We start from the raw sequence: 25,401 nt of genomic DNA, 5'->3' as shown, positions 1-25,401 counted from the left end.
TGGGAGAGGAAGAAGCAGGCTCCCAGCAGAGGAGCCTGATGTGGGGCTCGATCCCAGAACGCCGGGATCACGCCCTGAGCCGAAGGCAGACGCTTAACCGCTGCGCCACCCAGGCACCCCAGCACCAACTTTTAATACTGACATCAGACCTCTCATTCCTACTGGGCAGAAAAAAAGAAGAAAAAGAAAAAGGAAAAGAGAAAAAAAAATTTTTCAAGCATGCAAAAAGGATGGAGGAGGGCAAGGGCAAGAGAAGGCTCCGAAGTACTGAGAGGACTTCCTAAGGATCTCAATTTATCTAGTCCACGCAGCACTGAACCCACCAAATTACACTCCTTTGAAAAATAAGATGCTTTAGGGGCGCCTGAGCGGCTCAGTTGGTTAAGCATCCCACTCTTGATCTCTTGATCTCAAGGTCTCAAGGTCATGAGTTCAAGCCCCGTGGTGCGCTTCATGCTGGGCATGGAGCCTACTTAAAAATATATACATATATATTTTTAAAAAATTCCAGGTAGTCCAGGTTACCTTATAAAAATAACAAGCAGCAAAACCAAGCTCTCCTGCTCTCACAAATGGAGGTGCCTTGTGTTGAATGCATGGCTCTATTTTCCTTCCCTTCCTTCAAAACTAAACACGCTGAATGGTTCATTTATCCCAGTCTTCTTCTTCAACATCTAGGGCCAACTTTATTCCCCCGAATTTGACATTGAGCCCACTGAAACAGCTTGTTCCGAGACTGCAAGTTATGTCTCCTATCAAAATCTACTCATTAGTTTATGCGGGTCAAAATTTCTTCAACTTTTCAGATGTGTCCACCTCCTTTTTCTTGGGATTTTCTGCTCTTTGGAATTCCATAAGCTATCATAACACAATTTCCCAGAGTATGTCCCTGGGGAACCTAGGATGAAGAGATCTCCAAGAGGGTAAAAGATTTTGTAGGGATCGTATATTGGCACCTTGAATTTTCATTCACTCATTCACTCAAATACTTATTAGCTGCCTATTGGGAGTCAGGCACTGCTCTGCGTGTTCAGGCAACCTCAGGGAACAGAACAGACAAAAATCCCCTACACTCACGGAGCTTAGAGTATTACAGAAACTCTCTCTATCTTAAATATGGCAGCCAGGGTCCTTTGTGAGATAGCCATACAGATGTCTGGGGGAAGAGTCTCACGGGCACAGTAAACAGTGAGTGCAAAAGCCGAGAGTTCAAGTGCTTAAGGCCGGGGCTAGAAAAGAGCGAAGAAAGGAGTCAAGAGTGAATAAAAGGGGCCCCTGGGTGGCTCAGTTGTTAAACGTCTGCTTTGGCTCAGGTCGTGATCCCAGGGTCCTGGGATCGAGTCCAGAGTCGGGCTCCCTGCTCCATGGGAAGCCTGCTTCTCCCTCTCCCTTTGCCCCTCCCCCTCCACTCACGCTCTCTCTCTTTTTCTCAAATAAACAAATAAAATCTTTTTTTAAAAAGTGAGTTAAGGAGGAAGAGAATGGGAAATCAGAAAGTCAATAAGAAGTCAGATCATAGGAATGCCTGGATGGCTCAATGGGCTAAGCAATTGCCTTCGGCTCAGGTCATGACCCCAGGGTCCTGGGATTGAGTCTTGCATCGGGCTCCTTGGTCAGCAGGGAGCCTGCTTCTCCCTCTGCCTGCCACTCCCCCTGTTTATGCTTTCTCTCACTCTCTCTGGCATATAAATAAATAAAATCTTAAACAATCGGAGAGTGACAATTATCATATGGCTTCATTCATATGTGGAATTTAAGAAACAAAACAGAGGATCATAGGGGAAGGGAGGGAAAAACAAAATAAGACAAAATCAGAGAGGGAGACAAAGACTATAGGAAACAAACTGAGGGTTGCTGGAAGGGGAGATGGGTGGGGGGATGGGGTAACTGGGTGATGGGCACTAAGGAGGCACGTGATGTGATGAGCACTGGGTGTTATATGCAACTGATGAATCGCCGACCTCTAACTCTGAAAGTAATGATACACTTTATGTTAACTGAATTTAAATAAGTAAAAAAAAAAAAAAATCTTTAAAAAAAAAAAAAAAAGAAAGGGAGGAAGAGGAAAGAACCTATCTTTCCTCACAAACACATTTACCATTTTGGGTCCACTTTTCCCAGTTCTCTCAAGAGTTCCTTTGCTACCATTCTCTGCAGCCACTCAATCACCAAGTCGCTTTCATCCCTCCCCGCACCTCGGAGCCTACCTCTCATCCCCATTTTACCCTCCTCATATCATTTCCTCCTGCTAGGCGTGCTTCAGTAACTGCTTAGTCCCGGGGATCTCCACGCATGAGCACATCCCATACACTGCTGTCAGATGAATTGTCCTAAAACACGATTTCCATCACATCATTTCCCTGCGAAGAATTCAGAGCGGGGTTTCACTAGCCTGTCAGATAAAATGCAAATTCTGATTCCTCACTTTTAAGCCCTCCATCAAGCATCTCTCGCAGTCAGCTTCATCGTCACTGCTGTCTAATTCCAATCTGGCTACAGCAGTTTTCAAATTAGTCCCATGTTGCTCAAAATGTGCTCATTCCTAAGGAATTTTACTTATGCTGTTCTCGCCCCCATAAAATGCCCTTTTCTGTATGTTCCCACTATTTAAACATGAAATGTCTTTCATAGCCCATCTTTTTTGTTAGGCCTTACCTAAGTAGCCACATTTTCTAGAAGTCACCTTGTTTTGTATTCTTTCAGTGTTCTGGCTGGCGCATACCATCATGTGACTATTTGCATTGGGATTGGAAATATTTCTTTTCTAAAGGGTCAGACAGCAACTACTCAAATTTGCCACAGTAGCATGGAAGCAGCCATAGATAATACATGGACGATCGACCATGGCTACGCTCCGAGAAAACTTTCTTTACAAGCACAGGAGGAGGGTGGGCCATAGTTTGCTGACTCCTGGTTTAATTAATGGCTATTTTTTAAATTAATTTATAAAACATGTTGACACAATTGCTAACATTGACATTCGAGTTTGGCCCTGTGCTCCCAAGCACAAGTAAATATATACATAAGGTAAATAATACATATTTTATTATCTAAAAACCGGGGGGGGGGGGGGAGAAGTACCTTTTATCAAAGAAAACAAATTTTTTCATGTCCCTGAACTCTGAAGGAAATTTCTCAGGTTAGGCTTTATGTATGGAATACAGAGTGATATAATAAGCAATACTGTCAGCAACATAAGCTAAAGGGAATTTTATATTACTTCTTTTTTAAACAAACCCTAGGTAAAGCCATGGGTATAACATACCATGTAATTTAGCAAGAGAGACTCGGCGAATGGAGTGCAAGTACCGTTTTCTGATGATCTAATCTAAGTCAGTACAAAGGAGACTTCAAACTCTCCAGAGTAACAGATGCTTATAAACATATCACAGAAGAGTCTCACCCAAATGTCAACAGTGATAGAGCAAAATAGAAGAAAATGCGTGGTTCTACTCTCTGATGCATGCCCAGAATGGTGGAATTCCAAAATGCTTTGAGGACTGATGAGCAGCTGGTTAGCCTAATAACTTATCATGCAGTGAAAAGCCAAACCGTACAGAAAGAACGACTTTGTCTCCAGGAGGTAGGCCAATGGCTTAAGAGAGTACTTTTGTTATCAAAATTACTTAAGTACAGGTGCCAAATACCTAAGTTTACAAAAGACAGCCCCAAGATCTGTGTGACACTTTAGAGAATCAATACATTTTTAAAATACATTTTTCAAAGTATAACAACTTGACCTTGCTTAATAAACGGCCACTAAGCATTCCAAAAACCACTCCCCAAGCTGCACGATGATTTGATATCACCCTTGATTTGCTACCCTTGGGCTACAAACTGCAACTGTCTTTCACCGGCTGGAGACTTAGACTTCAAGGTTAATCACAACCATTTGGCCTTTCAAGGTATCAGAACATCATATTCTCGGAGGGAATTTCAAAAAAAAAAAAGAGAGAGAGTACATAATGCTTGCTTTAGCATTGGTAGTCTAGCTTGTGTCCTACTTTATTTCTAATCTCAACTTCCCTTGGGCATTTCATGCATTAAAGAAAACAATTTATACATTACTTCTTCCCATGACATTCTTTACAAAAGGGAAACCACTCACAGTATGTGCTCCATAAACCACCTGTCACAAAAGTGTTTGATTTTTAAAGATTTATCTCCAACCTGTCATGGTGCCTTTTTTGGCTGTCTAAATCTAAATCCGAAAGAGAATTTTTAATGAGGACTTTAAGTTCCAGGGGAATCAAAGCATTGTTTAACTTCAGCAATTATCACCTTCTCTGCCAAGGTGTTCCAGCACCGGAAGAATACTTCCAAGAAAATAAACCTATCAACTGCATTCTAAAGGTAATAAAGGAGTGGCAGAGACACAACACTTCAGGTGTTTAGTTTTCCCTGGGATATGGAAAGACACAACCGTACATCACACAAAAGTGTTTCGTGTCCAACTTCCAATGAAGTGCACAACCTGGAAAACGAGAGCTCTCTCTAAGTACATTCACACTTGCTATGGGCACCCAGCAAGGGATTATGTGGGGTAGCTGAGGACGGGATGTTGGGGGAGTGTCTGATGATCACAGAGAAAGATGACTTTGAACACCCTTCACCACCAAACTCCTTTACAGGAAGGACTCAGGGAAGCAACGCAGGTCAAGCCAGAGCTAGAGAGAGTTTATATTAGCAGACTGACAAAAATACATACTTCACTCACTAATGGGGCCCTCTGTTTCAGGGACACAAAATCTAGTAGGACTTTTCTTCCTTCTAAGACTTGATCAACTATTCCAATTGTTCATATGGTTTCTTCCTCCCACAAATTAAGCTATGGAACCATCAGCCTGAGGATTTTAAACACATATTTGACAACTTTTCATGACTTTCATTTTAATGGCTTATACAAAAGCTGAGAGTGCCACCAAAAAATTTGAGATGATCTTATAAGTTTGTCAAGACTGCGGCTCAGGGGTATATTCTTGTGTCTCCTAGTTGCTTTGCCCAGCTTCTTAAAGAATGGGGGGGATCGGGGCACCTGGGTGGCACAGCGGTTAAGTGTCTGCCTTCGGCTCGGGGCGTGATCTCGGCATTATGGGATCGAGCCCCACATCAGGCTCCTCCGCTATGAGCCTGCTTCTTCCCCTCCCACTCCCCCTGCTTGTGTTCCCTCTCTTGCTGGCTGTCTTTATCTCTGCCAAATAAATAAATAAAATCTTTAAAAAAAAAAAAAAGAAAGGGGGGGGGAACCTGTCTATCCTTTTCAACCACCCACTCTGCTTTGCTATCCAGTATTTATGTCTTCCTTGTTATTCTGCCTGCTTAGCTCCTCACCTACCAGTTCTTGGTCCCTAATTGCTTCTCCACATGCTCTCTAGGATCCAGCAGCTGGATTCTATTTCATTCACCCTGTATTAAATCCTGATGCCTGCTAGAAACTCAAGCTTAGCCTCAGCTCTTCCTTCAAAAGCTCTGAAATCCAACTGCCACGTGCACTCTCAAATAAACAGGACAAGACATCAGGGCCCTCCTCACTATATGATCCATAAAAATGAAATGATCATGGGGAAATCACAATGAAAGTTTTTAATACTACACAGCAAGTGTAAGAAAAATAGAGACCACTAAGTCATCATTAAATTCAGCTGAGAGTAGAAAATACCTTTATATTAACTGGTAATTTCAAAACCAAGGTAGAGGACAACTAAGAGGCGTGACGAAGACATGTGGTCAACATCATAATCGGAGAAAGCAGGAACTGCACGGATGTGGCGGAGACTGCTAACTATCCTTCATGCTCCGTGTTCCCCTTCGTCTGTATTAATGAAACAGTAGCCTGACCAGCTCCATCATATTTCTTGGCCTCAAGGACGCTTAGGTACGACCATGTGTGTAATCAAGTTCTCTCCAGTGAGTTTTAGCAAACGCGATAGGTCCCTTCCAGACAATAGCCTGCTTCCTCCACTCTCTGCCTCAACAGGTCTTAGCAACTGGCATCAGATTCAACATATGCATGAAGACAATGCCTCTAGCTCACTGTGGCAGAAACAAGATGGAAGGAACCTGGATCCCTAGATTCTAGCATGAAGCAGAACTCCATACCTGCAACTCCAACTACTTCATGAGAGAGAAAGAATCTTCTACTTTGTATCAACTATTTGCATTTCTGGGATCTCTTTGTTACAGTAGGTAGAACTTCCTTAATAATACAGTAGACCTGAGACTATCTTCCTTCCATACTTTTTTTTTTTTCTCTATAGAAATGAAGAAATTGAATGTCAAAGAGGTTAAGCAACTTGCCAAAAAGGCTAATCAGCCCGGCGGTTCAGGTGAAAAGGGAGGTTTCTTCACTTCCGACCCGGTGTATCCCTGGACCATCAGTAGTAACACGAGGCAGGACCAGCACATTCCCATTATTGCACCGTGCCCCAGGAATTTTAGGATCTAGAATTCAAGTGCTGACCAAATTTAGGTAACTATGAGTTCTGATGATCTCACCGGTTGCAATTTACTGAAATATATCTAATTGCAACCAAATTCCTGCCTTTATAGTTTAGTTCTTTCTGAGTTTATGTCACATGCTACTTACTCATAGATTTTGAAATGCGAGTCTAAAATAAGACCAAAGGCAGGAAATTCCAAGTTAGAATTGATTGCTGTCCAGGAGAACCAGGCATTAAAGTAAAAAAAACAAAAAACAAAAAACAAAACAAAACCACCTCTTTGAATAATGCCTGATTTTTTACATTTTCTCCAATTATTCTCAAATACTCTTTTTGAAGTGTCATATATGTGTATGTATTTGTGTGTTAAATATATAAGGGAATATAGGTGAAAAGTTATTTTTAAAAATCTAAAGATTTTACTTATCTACAATTTTTACAGTATCCAACCTAAGTCTTCAAAAGTCTTCAAAGTAGCTCCTTTATGAGATAATTTCTTTCTGTTATGATTTTTATATATTTCTCCACCTAAAGAATACTCAAATTGTTCTCTACATTTTTAAAATAAATGTTTTATGTTGATATAAAATAATCAAAATAATCTTTACAGGGGTGCCTGGGTGGCTCAGTCATTAAGTGTCTGCCTTTGGCTTAGGGCATGATCCCAGAGTCCTGGGATCAAGCCCCACATCAGGCTCCCTGCTCTGCTGAGAGCCTGCTTCTTCCTCTCCCACTCCCCCTGCTTGTGTTCCCTCTCTCACTGGCTGTCCCTCTCTCTGTCAAATAAATAAATAAAATCTTTAAAAAATAATAATAATAATCTTTACAGTATATTTATAATGAAACTGATACCAATCATTTTAAAGATCTTACTGACCAACAAATGTTTAGCTATTCTGAATAGCTAAAATCTCCATATTCATAATCTTACTTCAAACAGCCTTCAGTTAACTAGAATTTATTAAAGCACCACAGAACGTAATTTATAGGTATTTTACTTGTATTTCCTCCTCTCAAAAATGACTCTAATTTTGTGCACTGGTTCTCTAAAATAATTTACTTCTTAAATATTAACATGGTACAAAATGAAGTATTTAGGGGGTAATGATATGACATCAAGGATTTTCTATAAAATACTCCGCTTACCCTCAAAGGGATGGGGGAGGGGGATAGTAGATAAAAGAAGAATGTCTAAATGTTGAAAATAGATGAATACATTCAAGTTCATAATACTATTCAATTTTTATGTATGTTTGAAAATTTCTAGAATGTTTTTTAGGCTTTCCCCTGTATAAGGACACAGAGAGAAGTCACTGCCTATGAACCAAGAAAGAGGGTCCTCATCCAATCATGCTGACACCCTAATCTCAGACTGTTAGCCTCCAGAACTGTGAGAATTAAATTTTTTTAAACATCTATTTATCAGAGAGAGAGAGAGCACGAGCAGGAAGGGCAAAGGGAGTGGGAAAGAGAATCTTCTGCAGACTCCACGGTAAGTGCAGAGCCCCACGCGGGGCTCGATCCCATGACCTAGAGAACACAACTCCAGCTGAAACCAAGAGTCAGACCCTCAACCGACTGTACCACCCAGGCATCCCTGTTGGTTTGTTTTGTTTTTAAAATTTTTTTAAAACTTCATATATTGGTTGTTAGTAGGGGGCAGGCAATATTCTAAGCACTTAGATTAACTCATTTAATCCTCCAATAATTCTATGAGATAGGTACTCCTTTTGCAGATGAAGAAACTGAGGCACAGAAAAGTTAGACAGAACATAAAGTAAGCTGAAATCCAAATCCAGACTTTCTGGGTATACATGGACATGGAAAAGCCTGGAAAATACAGTTATGGGTGATCTTTATTTTCGCTTGTTTCTATTTTCTAATTTTTTCACAAGAACATTTGTTTCTATCATTTTGAAGAGTTACCAAAATATTTATTCAGATGCTAACATGTTCTTTGAAAACAAAGGATATGATTTCCTGAAACCAAATTACTGCAAGCATATAAATCCATCACTAACAAGTGTCATACAGTGAGCAGCAAACTAGGAAAATGCTAGAAATGATAAAAGATTACTTGGTTAGCATTTTTACCAATGCTTCACGGAAAGAGTCATATTGAAACAAGGTCAATGTAATTTAACTAGACAGATACAATTAACTTTAGACCGCTTAAAAACTTCTTCCATTTTTAAGGAGGAACATAACCATTACAGTTTTCCCATTTAGACTCCTGGGAAATTTTACACCAAAACAGAAGAATTACACGGACTGATTACAAATTAAATGCCAACATTTTTCTTGCTTGCTACAAACTGACAACTCAACCTCATTTTTTATTTTTCATGAAAACTAAATTATTAAATCCATGGAGAATGTAAGAGTTACAGTTTAGTTATTTTAACTTGCATTCTTAGTACTAGTGAAAGCTGAAGACCAATGAGCAAAGGAATCTTTTTACAGGAAGATGGTAAATTTCCCTGCTGTTACCTAAGTCAATGTAGCCCAAGACAGACATGGAGACTCTCTTTATATGCCAGTCCTGAGTGATATAGTCACAAAAACATAATCACCCTGACAGAATCATTCTGAAATAAAATAAATAGTGCACTGTGAAGCAATGTCATGTATTTTTTGCAAATCCTAAGACCCTGAGACTGTCCATAATGAAGGTGAGCAAACATCTCTAATCCAATTATGCCTACAGCCTCATATACTTCCTTCATCGTCATGACAGAGCAACCAGACACAGCGACCAAAGTACATGGGGCTCGGGGTGGGGGTGCAGGGGAACAAGGAACAAACCTGGATGCAAATCTGGGCCCCAGCACTAGCCATTAACATTTAGGTTAATCCCTTACTACCTCGGAGCCTGTTTCCTCCTTGGTTAAATATAGGGGACACGGGCCTCACAAGTGGTTTGAGGAACTATATGAAGTGTGCCTGAAAGCCAAGAGGGTCTTGACATAGAAGAAACTCTACAGGGGCGCCTGGGTGGCACAGCGGTTAAGCGTCTGCCTGCGGCTCAGGGCATGATCCCGGCGTTATGGGATCGAGCCCCACATCAGGCTCTTCCGCTATGAGCCTGCTTTCTTCCTCTCCCACTCCCCCTGCTTGTGTTCCCTCTCGATGGCTGTCTCTATCTCTGTCGAATAAATAAATAAAATCTTTAAAAAAAAAAAAAAAAGAAAAGAAACTCCACAAATGTGTCTCCTCCCTCGATATCATGTGGTATAGTCAAAGGAGGTGAATGATGGATGAGAACTTGAGTTTTAGCGATAAGTAGATTGTCTCTGACCAAAGACCAGAGTGGGATCTTGTACGTAAGTCACCAGCCCCAAAGTCGGAAAATAGATGAGATTTCCACTCAAAATATAGTTGAATTTTAACTTACCTGCAGAAAACTTTTCCATAGTTTCCCATGACACTTTGTAATAAGACAATAAAAACTTCTTAGCACGGCCAAGGGTCCTACATGATTGGGTCTCACAGCTCTCCCTCAGTCAGAGAGCTTCAGCCACCATGACCTCCAGCTCGCTCCGTTGAATCCCCCAAGCTCTTTCCAAGTAGAGGTCTGGAACTCAAGACCCTCAGCCTCAAGCGTTCTTGCCTTCTTGTTCCAACAGCTGACTCTTCCCGCCCTTCATATCTTCTCTTGAGCCTTCCCCATCCCCTCGCCTCAAGTAGCTCCCCACCTGCTCCCCCCAGGGACCCACCTCTGTATTTGTACAGCTTTATCACAATCTCAAACGATCATCACTTACTTATTTCGGCTGCCCCTCTCTACCTCCCAGTGAAAGGCAAACTCCTTGCATGCAGGGACCTGGTCTCTCTTTTTGACCACTGTAACCTCAGCATAGAAAAATACCTGCTCCATAAAGACTCACTGAGAAGCAAAGCCAGAACTAGGATTCAGAATGCCAAGTTGGATGAGACCGTTCCTCCCTGTCAAGCACGCCGCAAAACCCTTTAAATAACTAATCCCGTTGGATCTTCACAGTAACTCTGAGGTAGGTATTATTAACTCCCACTTCCCACATGAGAAAATAGGAGCTCAGAGAGGAAGCCACTTGCCTGAGGTTATACAGTGGTATTAATAGCCAGGATTTATTGAGTTTCACCATGTGCCAGGCAGGCACTGTCGAAGCCCTTTCCATGTCTTCTCTCATCCGATATTCAAAACAACCACATGACATGAGTACTATTATTATCCTCATTTTCATATGAAAAACCAAGGGAGGCAAAGAGAGGTCAAAATTAATTGCCTAATTATGTAAGAAGCAGAGCACGAGCATGAACCGTGCAATCTGCCTCCAGAGCTCACGTTCCTAACCACTACTCTATAAAGCAGAGTTGACACCGAGTTTTTGTAAAATTAAGATAGCCCGTTAAAGCGCTTTACTCATAACCAGGCACATAACGAACACTTTTAAAACGTTAGCCATTATTATTCTGAGTCTGAATCCAACACCCTGCTTTTTCTATTACATCTTGCTGCATCCCAGGGAATCAAGCATCTCTTTCAAACAAAACAAAACAAAACAAAACAAAACAAAACAAACCCTGGGTATGGATCTACAGTGTTAAATCGGGTTACCAAAGCAGCTCATCAGCATACGCAAACAGCTCTGCACCTTTGTGTATACTGCAATCCCAAAAACGTGTGGACGAGCCTAATGTGCAAAAGTTACATATTAAAGGCTGCCCGGGGCACCCAGCTGGCTCAGTCGGTGTTGCATGCAACTCTTGATTTCGGAGTTGTAGGTTTGAGCCCCACGCTGGGTGTGGAGATTGCTTACAAATAAAATCCTTTCCAAAGAGGGAGGAGTCCCATGCCGACCCCAAAACACAAGAGTGACCCACCTAAACCTATCCTCATCCTGTGGCACCATCACCTGCGGTACGTCTCCCGCATTCGTGTGTGTTCTCGATTTTGTATTTTCATCTCATCACTGACCATTCAGGTTAGGTCCAAAGGGCCTCTAATGAAGAATAAAGATTGGCTACTTCTGTCACGGTGATTAGAGCAGATCTTTAGTTTGGTCCATGCTTCTTGCTACTGATAAGAATTCCATATTTACATCCCCACCCCGTTTTTTAGCACGCACAAAGCAGTTTGTTAAAAAACCATTTTCCACTTTTTAAAAATAAGTAAATATTCATTGAGAGAGATGAAAGCAATTATTTGCCCAAACAATTGCTCAAACACTACCACACAGATGTGTCTATGTGTGGTAGATGTGTCTATGGCTATGCTTCTGCAAATGAACGCTTGGCTGGCAGGTAGCCCCACCATGTGACAGGTCGAAACACAGCTCCACGAGACACGGAAATTTCTGTGTGGGTGAGTTCACTTGTAAAAACACAAAGTTTGAAATAACGGTGGAATGTTCTGGAAAAACCAAACGGAAGCCACTGCATGTTCCTTCTCAGCTCCCAAAGCTGGCTCACAAAACAGGGCTTGAACTACAATGTGGCATCATCTTCCAGGCAAGGAGAAGAAGAGGATAAGGTGAGGAGGGGTCCCATTGCAGAGCTAGGCTCAGCCCATTTCTAATGTCCCTTCCAGCCCTGAGAAGATTGTCAGCAGTCCTCAAGATGTGGAGCTCGTTATGGAGGCGCTAGCTTCCATCCACACAGCAGCTGTACCTGCTTAACACTAGTGAAGAAGTGCGTCAAGCAGGAAGGGCTCCTCACTGACCGAGCCCGCTGCGTTTTTTACCCCGGACTTTTGAGTTTCTTGAGGGAAGCAGCTGGCTCTTGTTCACTGCTGCTGGGCCTGGGGTGCAATGAGCAGTTAATAAGTATTTTTTGAGTTGTTGTGTTTAGCACAGTAGCTAACACGCAACAGACTCAAAAAAATGTTAGAATCAGAATTCAGCTGTTTCTTTTGCTTTCAGATCAGCTTTCCAAAACAGAAACTGAGAGAGAAGAATCTGCAACCTTTCTCACTAATTAAGACTCATGAAACAAAGAGCCAAATAAATTAATAAGAACCAGAAGGAGAAAAATAAATACGTAAACAACTTTATTGTCAAATTAACACAGTAACCTGAGTTCACTTACCAACACATTCAGGGTTCGAAAATAATTCATTCTTTTTAGACACACCCCTTCCTCCCGGCTTTTCTTTCTTTCTTTTTTTAACTGAGCAAATAACTTTCATATAGGTAGTATAAAGATGTACCAAGTCCAAATCCTAAATCAGCAGAATCCAGATTAATGAGATTTTATTACACTGTTATTCATTTTGGTACATTTTCTTAAAAAAAAGAAAAAAGGTCAAAGAACACATGCAAAAGCTCACAAGACGGGTTCTTCGCTGTTTCCAGCTGAACCTAATCGAGATGGAAAATGGGTCTTTGTTACTTGACTACATCATAAGTTTTACATGAATGCTTCGGTTGACGGCTATTATTTATCATAGCTATGCTCTTAATCTGTTATGTATTACAACCCTTTAGAAACACACAGTATCACCTCTGCATATTTCCCACTGGGGTAAAAGGCATTTTAAGCATGTAATTACCCAAAGAAGTAACATTTACTAATTTTCTATTACACAGCCAGCATTACTCATGGCTGTTTTTATTTGTTGGGTGCTTAATAATCAGAGACTAGTTAACCTTCACAACCGTCCTGGGCAGAAGCCCATTAGTAAATCATTTCACATTAGCACGGAGACACCAAGCAGCATTTGCAAAAATGAGAAGAGACTCCTGGAAAATGCAGATATCCAGTTGGCAGAGTACAGTGTATAGAACGTCTTTCAGATGGTTCATTTTAAGATCATATTTTTTTTTAAGATTTTATTTATTTATTTGACAGAGATAGAGATAGCTAGCGAGAGAGGGAACACAAGCAGGGGGAGTGGGAGAGGAAGAAGCAGGCTCATAGCGGAGGAGCCTGATGTGGGGCTCGATCCCATAACGCCGGGATCACGCCCTGAGCCGAAGGCAGACGCTTAACCGCTGTGCCACCCAGGCGCCCCTTAAGATCATATTTAAACGAAGAAAAGCAGGAGGAGCATATGGAAGAAGAGGAAGACATAGCTCCTCGCAAGAATTTTAACGTCATCAGTTTTAAAACCAATACATAGAATTTTTTATGTACAGTTTCCATGGAACTTTCCAACGCAACGTTGGACGTAAATGACTGGCTAGCTGACCTAAGCCGCTCTACGGACCAGCAGCTCACGATAAAGCCAATGTTCAAAGAGCTTCAGTTTCTAAGATTACTTCTGCCTCTCAGCCCAAATTCCAACACTATGAAATTGCTCCCAACCTGGCTTACCTCCAAACTGATGCCAATGTCCTCAAAGCCACAGAAAGAATGTAGAACCAGCATGGTCCCCAGGACCGCAAGAGCCTCCCCAAGTCCTACCCACCAAACTCAATTCCACAGTGAACTTAGCACGCTAAAGCTGAAAGTCTGAGGTGGGTCAAAACTAGCCCCCTCTGTATGGGAGCGGGCAGCCAAGGTACTACTAGCCAAACGTCGGGTCTTATGTTTGGCATTTCTTGGCTACATCCCAAAGAGTGGCATAGAGTCTTCAAGTCCTACTCACTTCCCATTTAGAAAGTATGAGAATGCAAAAGGCTTAAGAGCAACTGCCTTTTGTGTAAAATTATTCACTGATTGATGGAAGAGTAACTAAGGAACAGGCAGATAAAATATTGTTCAGTTATGTAAAATACATTTACAAAGAGTTTTAATAGTATAAGGAAACACAATAAAGAAAAAGAAATTATTACACACAATCATGAACACAACCAAGTTTAAACCATATATGTAGAGACAGAGAGACATAGGATTAAGAAAAAGAAGTGTATATGCAAAAATATTAACAGGTGCCTGTCTGGAGAATAAGATCATAGGTGAACACAACCTATGACATTCCTCCTTATACTTGCTACATTTAATTCCACCCCCCTGCAATGGGCATCCATTACTTTTTTTACACTAAGTAAAAATTATTAATTCTCTTCAAATAAAACCATACGGTCAGTTTTGGGGTCTCAATAAAAAAAGATTGGTGATCTTATTTATTCACTTGCAGCCATGGTCTTTTATCACTGTCTAAAGAGGCAGTTTTGCCACAGTGCACACCAAGATAAAAGTCTCACTTGATCCAATTACACTGCTTATTAAGAGCTATTTAATGAGAAAGTCACACCTTTGAGTTATTAGAAGCTATAATGGTCCTGCAGAGTTCCAAACAAGTAAGCTAACAGAATTACCTTTGATTCTAAATTGTTTGCCAGCAAATTAATCCATCTGTCCCTGAAAAAAATTAAGTGTTCCTCCAGTGTGTTCAACTTTCTCCAATCTCATTTTAACCAAGTACGTTAGCATCAGTTGAGAGAGTAGGTATTTTTTAACAGAGTTATTGTAATAGTAACAGATATACAAAGAAATGCACATGTTTAATGTGGACTATGTGATGAGTCTGGACATACGTAAACAGCCCCGGGATACCATCAGCAAATTCAAGGCAATACACATGCAACACCTTCCAGAGCTTTCTTGCGTCCTTTGGTTTTTGCCTTGTGGTAAGAAAACTTCACATGAGATGTACTCTCCTAACAAATTTAGTTCACAATATCATATTGTTGTACCGTATCTCTCTAGAACTTACTCATTTTAGCATAACTAAAAGTTTATAAAAGTAGGTATTTTTAACTGCTTAAATTATAGTACAGAGAGTTTATTTTCTTTTAATTTTCCAAATGCATATACAACCTTATACCCCCCCCCAAAAAAAAAATTACATCATCAACAGATAAATTTTTAGGGCAGTCTTATGTTTTGGCATCTGTCAAAGAATAAAGAAAGGCCTTTTTGCAAGAGTGACATTTGGACAGAGACCGGAAGGAAAAGACCACTCCCGACAGAAGGAACACTAAAGGGCAACAATGTTGAGGTGGCTTAGCAAGTTCAGGGATGACCAAGGACACCAGCACAGCTGGTGCATGTGAGCAAGCTGGGCTGGGGGAGACAGGACAGAGTGACCAGGGGCCCAGATCACATAAGTCCCCACAGAACACTATGAGCCTGTGGGGCTCCTGAGTGAAACCGGAAGTCCTGAAGGGTTTAAGACAGGGGCATGGCAGACTTGACTGTCATTTTTAAAAGAGCATTCTTTTCTCTGAAGAACAGACCACGAACAGGCAAGGATGGAAAAAGTGAGGCCAGTGAGGAGGGTAAAGCAACAATCTGCAAAGGAAACCATGTTGCCTGGAGAAGGAGAACAGCAACAGAAATGGTGAGACTAGGTCAGACAAAATTTGCTAACGGATAGAAAGTGGACGGTAAGAAGAGCAGAGGAGGACACCAAGGTTTTTAGTTCAGACAACAAAAGAAAGCAGCAGTCACACCGAGATACACAAGACTAAAGGAGTCACTCATCTGTTTTTAAAACAATACAGCAGGGGCGCCTGGGTGGCTCAGTCAATTAAGCGTCTGCCCTTGGCTCAGGCCAGGTTGGCTCAGGCCAGGATCCCGTGGTCCCAGCATCACACCAGGCTCTCCCTCAGCGGGGAGTCTGCTCTTCCTCTCCCTTCACCCCTCCCCCTGCTCGTGTCTCTTGTGCGCTCTCTTTCTCTCAAATAAATAAAACCTTTGAAAATAAATAAAACAATGCAGCAATGCACAAGTCTCCTACGTCCTTGGGGTACAATTTTTGTCCATGCCAACAAGGAAAGGCTACATGACAAAGGGTGCAAAGCTCAGAGTACAAACTTTGTATACTTAATTTTATTTGAGGCCAATCTTGACTACACACAATAAATGTGAAAGTGTGTACGCTTAGCTCCAGCCTGCATTTACACACAGCTCATATCTAATACCAATGCTGCTGTCCACACTGCCACTGTCCTACCCACTTTCCAATCCCCAGGAGGCCTCTGTGGCCCAGTAGGCCCTAAGGAGAGAATGGAGACAGGTAAACTAGTAGGTAGGTGAGTAGATAATCCCTACTTCCCCACTCCCCCACCCTTCATCGCCCATTCTATTTTATATCTCCTTCCAAGTTTTACATTAAATGTCCAAGACATTCTAAAACTTTGGCAAATGGGAATAAATTGAGAATTGGAGGAGTAGGGAGGGAAAAATTTGGTTGTGAAGTGATACTGTGAACAGAAATGTAAAGAAAATCTAAATGTATTCATTTCTTTCAAAAAAATCTTTAAAGATATGAAGTCACTTTGCTAATATATAATTGATTTGTGAATGAAGCATCGGTTGTTGCTGAAACTATTAGGTTAAAGGATGATGGGAACTTCATTATTAGAGGGATCAGGATGACCCCACCTGCACCCATTCATTCATCTTAGCATCACTGAGAGTAAGAAAACCAGACACTGTGTCCTCGTGTCGTGATGGAACAAGAAGACATACACGGAACCTCTAAGAATATTCTTGCCTAAAGCATTTCAAAATAGATCTGTGCAGCTTTCCATATTTAACCACCAATTTATAGAAAACTCAAGACATATAGGAACAAGGTAAAAACCATGTGTAGAGCAATAAGCTCAGAATTTGGGACATTTTATTGGACAAGTGACTGATTCCCCAACAACTCAAAGACATAAGAAAAAGAAGGGCTGGAGGGACTGTCACAGTGTAAGTGATTAAGAGACTTAATCACCAAATACAATCTGGGGGCATTATTTGGACTTTTGCCTCCAACAAAACGACTGTAATAAGACATTCTTGGCATAACCAAGAAATTCTAAATTAGGGAGGGACTGAGTATCAGAGAATCTTGAGAAATCAGTGTTACTTTTACTTTTGTTGGATATGATAATGGCACAGAAATTATGTTTTAAAATAAAACATTAAAATTGTTACACTTAAGAATAATTTTTACTTAGGGGTGCCTGGGTGGCACAGCGGTTAAACATCTGCCTTCGGCTCAGGGCACGATCTCGCCGTTATGGGATCAAGCCCCACATCAGGCTTCTCCGCTATGAGCCTGCTTCTTCCACTCCCACTCCCCCTGCTTGTGTTCCCTCTCTCGCTGGCTGTCTCTATCTCTGTCGAATAAATAAATAAAATCTTTAAAAAAAAAAATTTTTAGTTAAAATAATTTAAAATATTAATTAAAAATAATTACTTTTGCAGAAAAAGCTGAAGGAGGAAAAAATGGTAGAGAAACAAAACAAGATCAATGAAACGTTAATTTTGTTTAAGTTCATTTATTATAGTCCCTATTTATGTGTGTGTGTTCCAAAATTTTCCCCTGGAAAACTAAGTAACCAGAGACTGTAAGATTACAATGTGAACTGATGAGAAAAAAAAATTATTATCATTTGCAACGGCTAATCAATGTGAATGAAGACTTCCTTGACACTATACAACAAAACCAAAATACAAAAATAAATTGGAGGCCGAGGCAATTAAGAGATTATCAGTTTCATTCATAATCACTAATTTCAAAGGTTATGCTCACGCTTCACCGGTCACCATGATTTAAGACTATGCTATAAATTAGAATTTAACATAACTCTGTTTTGACTGAAAAACTATCTCCTTTACCCGAAGTTATCGATACGGAAAAGGTCCAAGAGTTAAGAAGACGTTTGGAAAATTTTCTGTCTCAGACTGTTCCTTTCATATATTAAGTTTCAGCTTTGCTTTGAATAAAAATGCTGTGATTTACAACTCAAAGTGCAGAAGGTGCTAGCAAGCACCTGAAGAGCAGGTCTTCACTGTAGCTTATTGGAGAACAGGACACTCTTCTTCCAAACAATAAAGAGTCTGGATGTGGAAAAACACTTTGGCTAGCAGACCTCTAAAAAAACAGAGGCTCACAGAAGTACTTCCGAAAAAGAAGCACTTGAAAGAAGAGGCCACAAATTTCCTCAGGCAATAGCCAGAAATCTGTTCCAAGAGCTTTTCCATAAAACATGGAAGAGATACCCAGATACCTGAAAAGTTTGGTACCAAAATCCTACCTTTCATTCATTGGACAAATATTTATTAGATGCTGCCTTGTGTCAGATGCTATACTAAGCACTGGAGATACAAAAGTCCCTGCCTTGGGACACCTGGGTGGCTCAGTCGGTTAAGCGTCTGCCTTTGGCTCAGGTCAGGATCCCAGGGTCCTGGGATCAAGCCCCACATTGGGCTCCTTGCTCAGCGGGGGTCTGCTTCTCCCTCTCCCTCCCAGCCCCATGTGCGTGTGCTCTCTCTCTCTCTCCTCTCTCAAATAAATAAAATCCTTAAAAAAAAAAATTTTTTTTTAAAGTCCCTGCCTTTACAAGGGATTACATTCCAAGTACAGGGAAAACAAAAATAAGCAAAATAGTAGACGATACAGCATTTTATAAGGGCCATATACAAAAGTAAAGCAGGAAAGGGGGATAAATAGAAAGGGGTTCTAATTTTACAAAGAATGGTCAGTGAGAAGCTCACAGAGGTGACACAGAAGCAAAGACTTAAGTGAAGTAAAGGAGCCCGGTCTCTAAGAGGAGGATTCCAGGCAGAAAGAAGAGCAATACAAAAACCATGGTGGGAGCATGTCTCCTTTGGGTCTGAGGAACAACAAAGAGGCTAACAGAGCAGGTTTAGTGAGTGAGGGCAGAGTAGCTGGAAATAAAGTTAGAAACACAACAAAGGGGGTCAGATCATGGCAGGCCTCAAAGACCACGCCAAAGACTTTGCCTTTTACTTTGGGTAGCAATAGGAGGCCCTTAGAGAGTTCTGGAAGAGTAAGAGGAGAAATCTTTTTTTTGGGGGGGGGGGTTCAGAGAGAGAGAGCACGAACAGGGGAGCACCAGGCAGAGGGAGAGGGAGAAGCAGGCTCCCCGCAGAGCAAGGAGCCCAATGTGGGGCTTGATCCCAGGACCCTGGGATCATGACCTGAGCCGAAGGCAGACACGTAACGGCTGAGCCACCCAGGCATCCCAAGAGGAGAAATCTAATGTGTGTTATAAAAATAATAATTTTGGCTGTTCTGCTGACAATATTTCAGGGGGCAAAGAGAGAATAGAGCAATTAGAAGACTATGGTAGATTGCACAAAATGCCCCAAATTCTTCCCAATTCCTGTATGCACATTTCTTCACAAAGTGACTTCCCTGCTCCCCTCCTAATCAGGTAATCTACTTCTCCATCCCCTTGAATCTGGGCTTCTTTTTGACTGCTTTAGTTAGCAACAGAGGGAGTGACGTTGTAGGCTTTCTTAGTCCTAATACCATGGTGCTTCCTCTTGCTTTCTTGTTTCCATTAGACCACCATGTTAAGAAGCATGGGACAGCCTGCTGGAACGTATGTAGCAGAGACACGCCATCCCAGACAAAACCTCCAAACCTAGTCCCCGTTTGCTACAGGAGTGAGCCCAGGCAAGACTTGCAAAAGAACTGCCCCCTCTCCCCCGCCTCAAACCCAACCCAAATTGCCAACCCCAGAATCATAAGCTAAAAAATGATTGCGGCTTTCCCCCACTAAATTTTGGAGGTGGGTTGTAACAGCTAACCAATATAAGGCCATTACCGCATCACACACATAGACAATAGGGCTTAGACTAGACTGAGAGCAGTAGGTGAGAAGTACTCAGATTCTAGACATACTCTGAAGGTACAGCCAACAGACTTTCCTGATAGTTTATGTGTGGATTGTGAGAGAAAGAGAAGAGTCAAGAATGACACCCATGTTTTTGCCCCGAGTCCCGGAAATGAAGGAGTTTCTATGAACTGAGATGAGGAAGACCACAGATGAAGCACATTTAGGGAAGAAATCAGAAACTGAGTTTGAGATTTCTATTGGTTAGCCAAATAGAAAAGCTGAGTAGGTGTCTGGATACAGAGTCTGGATTTCAAAGGACGAGGTCCAGGCTAAAAATATAAATTGAGCAGCTAACAGAGTATCACCAGTATTTCAAGACTGATATGACTGAGGGACTATGAGGTCTAATGACTGAGCCCAGCAGCACTCTAACGTTGTTAAGAGATAAGAAGGAACCAGTAAGGGAGTTGAAAGGGGGCAATCAGGTAGAAGGAAAACCAGGAATTGTGTCATCTTTGATAATTACGGGAAGAAAGTATTTCAAGAAGCAGAACATGACCAGCTGTTTCAAAAAATGCTGATAGGAAATGGTAACTACATGACAGGCTGGAGGTGGCAGCTAACACAATGGCAGTAATCATTTTGCAAATTACAAACGTATCAAATCAACAGGTTGTATACCTTGAACTTTCACAATGTCACATGTCAGTTATATCTCTAGAAAGTTGGGGTGGAAATGCTGATTGGCCAGGTAAAAGATGAGGATTAAAAAACAGACCTTTGGATTGAGTAAGATTGAGCAAGTGACACATTAGTCACTTTGAGAAGAGCACATTTTTTTCAGAGTGGTAAGAGAAGCTGGATTAGAGTGGGTCTGAGGGAGAATGAGAAGAAAATTATTGGACACATGAGTATAAGATTTGCCATAAAGGGGGGCTCCTGGGTGACACAGTGGTTAAGCGTCCGCCTTCAGCTCAGGGCGTGATCCCAGCGTTATGGGATCAAGCCCCACATCAGCCTCTTCCGCTATGAGCCTGCTTCTTCCTCTCCCACTCCCCCTGCTTGTGTTCCCTCTCTCGCTGGCTGTCTCTATCTCTGTCAAATAAATAAATAAAATCTTTATAAAAAAAAAAATTGCCATAAAGGGGAAAAAAGAAATTGTGTGGTGGCATAAGGGGGAAATGGGGTCGGGACAGGTAATTTTGTTTTTAAAGATTTTATTAAGTTTTTATTCAAGTAATCTCTACATGGAACGTGGGGCTCAAACTCACAACCCTGAGATCAAGAGTCACACGTTCCTCCAACCAAGCCAGTCAGCCACCCCTTTAAGATTTTTAAGTAATCTCTACACCCAATGTGGGGCTCAAATTTGTAATCCCAAGATCAAGAGCTGCACGCTTTACCTTCTGAGCCAGTGAGGGGCTTCAAAAGGTAATTATTTTCTTTTTTTTTAGTAGGCTCCACATCCAGCATGGAGCCCAATGTGGGACTTGAACTCATGGCCCTGAGACCAAGGCCTGAGCTGAGATCAAGACTCAGACTGACAACCAACTGAGCTTAACCGACTGAGCCACTCAGGTGCCACCATCAAAAGGTAATTATTTTAAGATAGGAGAAATAATAGCATGTTTACATACTGAAGGGAATAATCTAGTAATGAGGGAAAATCCAATCTTGCAGGAGAGAGAGACACTGAGCCAAATCTTTGAGTGGGTGAAAGGAACACGATCTTATTATGCACGATCTTATTATTATGTATGAGTGAGGAGCTGTCCTTAAAACACAGAGACTGTTCAACATGACTCTAGGTCCTAAAATAACAGGAGGGAAATCAGAGGAAAAGGCAGGTATGCCCACCTCCCACTAACAACAGATGACAGCTAGCACGTGTGATGAAAAGTATTTTGGGAGTCCAAAGTCAAAAAGAAGTACAAAAAGCAAAAAGGCCATTGCCTCTTCTTCTCTGACAAATAACAAATATTCACTGGTGACATAGGTTATTCTTAAATTTAGAAAAAGTACTCTATCTGCTGTCCTACTATAAGCAGAAACTAGGATGATTTGATGGGTAAAAGCTGATAAGAAGCCTCATTCAAACTTGATAAGCAAACCGCTATTTCTAACTCCAAAGGAGCCATAGGCTTCAGCCTTACACCCCGGTCTAACCTCTTCCTAATCTGCCTTCCTCTTCAGTAAACACGGACCAGTCCTTACCTTTTGGACTCTAATACCATGGTCAGTGAACTTTCTTATTAGATGCTCAGCGACCTCATTAGGCGTTCCCCCCTACTCAGGCCTAATGAAAACTATACTCTCCTTCTTTGGGGCCACTTCAGTGAAAGCTAATCGTCCTTCCAAGCTCCAAGGCCCAGAAGAATACTTCCTTGCCATCTACCCCCATACCTCTGAGGGCATGCCATCCAGGTATCTTCATCTCCCATATATACTGATTACTACTATAGGTGATCTAAAACCTCAGAAACCATTGTCTACCTCTCCACTCTGGGTACCATGATCTTCTGAGGTCCATGCCCAAGGTGAGTGATTCATCCAACATACCGGTCTCACTGATCTTGAATATCTCCATGTCACCTCCATTTTAGCCATCTACATCCATGGCCAAACCCTACATTTTATTAGCACCCTAAAATCTTAAACTCCAATATTCTTCTCTGAGTCCACAGTACTTCTATCAGCTACCTCCCTTATACCTACATATACTTGTATATTTACCGCACCCAGACTTCTGATCGCTTGAACTAATTATTTTTTCGTTTAACTTCTTGGTAATCTCTACACCCAACATGGAGCTTGAACTCATGACCCTGAGATCAAGAGTCACATGCTCTTCCAACTGGGCCAGCCAAGCACCCCTGAACCAATTATTATCTTTCAATCCTTCAGCCTCCTCCTGCTTGGTCACCACCTCCATGCAGTCCAAACCTCACATTCCATCACTTCAACAACTGTCTTGCTAATACTTTGAGCTCAAATGCATTCCTACCATATGTACATAACAAAATCCAAATACTGGATCATTCCAACTATTCGAAATCGTTGGTTCTACTGACTTTTGCTACAGAAAGTCGCACAATTATATGAACTAGTAAANTGTACATCCTCCATCTCACTAATTCTCTCTTCAGCTGTGTCTGATTTGATGTTTAACCTGTTGATGGACTTTTTGTTTTTTGTTTTTAGAGAGAGAGTGCATGAGTGGTGGGGGGGCACAGAGGAAGAGGGAGAGAATCCGCAAGCAGACTCTCTGCTGAGCACAGAACTCAACAGGGGCTCGATCCCAGGACCCTGAGATCATGACCTGAGTGGAAATCAAGCGTCAGACGCTTACCCAACTGAGCCACTGAGGCGCCCTTAAACTAATGATTCTTGCCTATCTGGTACACCTTCCTAAAACCTGTAGTGAGCTCTCTCTTCCATTCTCCGTGGTGTTTAACACTTGACCATTCTCTCCTAAAATCCTCTGCCTCCCTGTCTTCTAGAGCTCCAACGTCCATTAAGCTGTTCCCTCTCATTCTTTTTCATTGGACCATCTTCTTTATATGATGGTGCTTCCCAGAGTTTCTATTCTGTTTTATTCTTTTTAAGATTTTTATTTTATTTATTTATTTATTTATTTATTTATTTATTTATTTATTTATTTTATTTGACACACAGAGAGAGAGGCAGGCAGAGGCAGAGGGAGAAGCAGGCTCCCCGCTGAGCAGAGAGCCTGACATGGGACTCCATCCCAGGGCCCTGGGATCATGACCTGAGCCGAAGGCAGACGCTTAACTGACTGAGCCACCCAGGCGCCCCTGGGCGTTTTATTCCTTCTTATTCTACAAACTCTCTCTTAGGTATCTACATCCATCTGCACCCTGTTTTATCACCTGTATTATCACCTACATGCTAATAACATCCTAATCTCCATAGTGCATAAAATCCTCTCCTCATCCCTAAACCAATGGAGCCACAGAGAATAGCACCAACTGTGTGAGCCAAAGACATATCCAAGACTGATCTTGGTCACCAGCTAACCCACATGTGATTCCTGCCTTGGGCAGTCATAAAGCTAGGAGGTATCTTGACTCCACCTTTTCCTCAATCCGCATATCATAATGGACACCAGTTTCATCATCTTAACACATCTTGGATCCACACTATTCTCTCAAGCCGCACTGCTAATTTGGAGCTCGATCATACTGTGCTTTCACAAATGGGCCTTGCTCCACTATAATTCATGCCTCACCTTGCCACGTGAAACTGATCTTAACTTGCTTGAACTTAAAACTTCTTACCCATGGATAAAATTCAAAATCTTTAACACAGTAGGAAAGAGGGCCTTTCATTATGGGCCTTTTGCTTACGTATTCAACTTCCTCTCTCTGTCCTCCCCTTAATACATCAAGAAACTGTTTCGTCAGAGCGGCTGGGTGGCTCAGTAGTTAAGCATCTGCCATCGGCTCAGGTCATGATCAGATCGAGGCCCACATCAAGCTCCCTGTTCCGCTGGAAGCCTGCTTCTCCCTCTCCCACTCCCCCTGCTTGTGTTCCCTCTCTCGCTGTCTCTCTCTCTCTGTCAAATAAATAAATAAAAATCTTTAAAACTAAAACATTCACGATTACAACATTTGTTCAACATGCTTATTGGCCAAATTAGCAAGCAGTCATTCATCTGACCAAATGTGATTTGAGGATACAGTTTAATGCACTGAAAAGAACCGAAATCTTCAGTTTAGAAGCTTGGGTGAACTGCTTCATTGGTTCCCAGGCAAATGAAAAGATAAATCTCTAAATAAATAATAATAACAGCTGACTATCTACGCAGCTTGGATTTTCAAATTCCTTGGGCCTAAAGAAATGTTTTCCCATCATGAACAATGCAAAACTGTATGGTATTTAATATCAAAGCTTTTGAACATCTTCAAAATTTAACAATTAAAGTAACTCAGTCTGGGGCGCCTGGGTGACTCAGTCGTTGAGCGTCTGCCTTCAGCTCAGGGCGTGATCCCAGCATTCTGGGATCAAGCCCCACATTGGGATCCTCCGCTGGGAGCCTGCTTCTTCCTCTCCCAGTCCCCCTGCTTGTGTTCCCACTCTCGCTGGCCATCTCTCTCTCTGTCAAATAAATAAAATCTTTTAAAAAAATAAATAAATAAAGTAACTCAGTCTAACTGAATGAAAGCAAATATAAATTTAACAAAATTTCAAAATCATAAATGCGTTGTTATTACTTCCAATGTGATTTGAAATAGGGTGAAATATTATGAAGTCAGGAGTACCTTGGGTACCCAATTTATAAAAACAACATTCAATCTGCTGTTTTAAAATAGATGGGCTCTTCCACATAGCTTGAAAGCTTATTCAAATAATTTAAATAGGAGAAAAACTGATTAATATCCTTTGTCCTATAAGCTTAGCAAATCTTGTTTCCTATCATGTACAGATAGTAG

The 25,401-nt window shown here is 41.5% G+C and overlaps 1 protein-coding gene across 2 annotated transcripts in view; it reads right to left on the bottom strand.

Moving 5' to 3' along the window:
• FOCAD (focadhesin) overlaps window positions 1-25,401 on the bottom strand; it is a 297,598-nt gene that overhangs the window by 268,432 nt on the left and 3,765 nt on the right. Inside the window, exon 2 of one of the 2 annotated variants that reach the window (XM_034663973.1) lies at window positions 2,208-2,360. The exons of the other annotated variant lie outside the window; for it this stretch is intronic. Coding sequence (XP_034519864.1) covers window positions 2,208-2,220 — 13 coding nt within the window. The 5' untranslated portion in view covers window positions 2,221-2,360. The remainder of the gene's footprint in view (window positions 1-2,207; window positions 2,361-25,401) is intronic. 2 annotated transcript variants of the gene reach the window in all.

This window comes from Ailuropoda melanoleuca, chromosome 7, assembly GCF_002007445.2.
Source record: "Ailuropoda melanoleuca isolate Jingjing chromosome 7, ASM200744v2, whole genome shotgun sequence".
In the NCBI taxonomy this organism is placed as follows: domain Eukaryota; kingdom Metazoa; phylum Chordata; class Mammalia; order Carnivora; family Ursidae; genus Ailuropoda; species Ailuropoda melanoleuca.
This window is presented reverse-complemented; position numbering and strand designations above follow the sequence as displayed.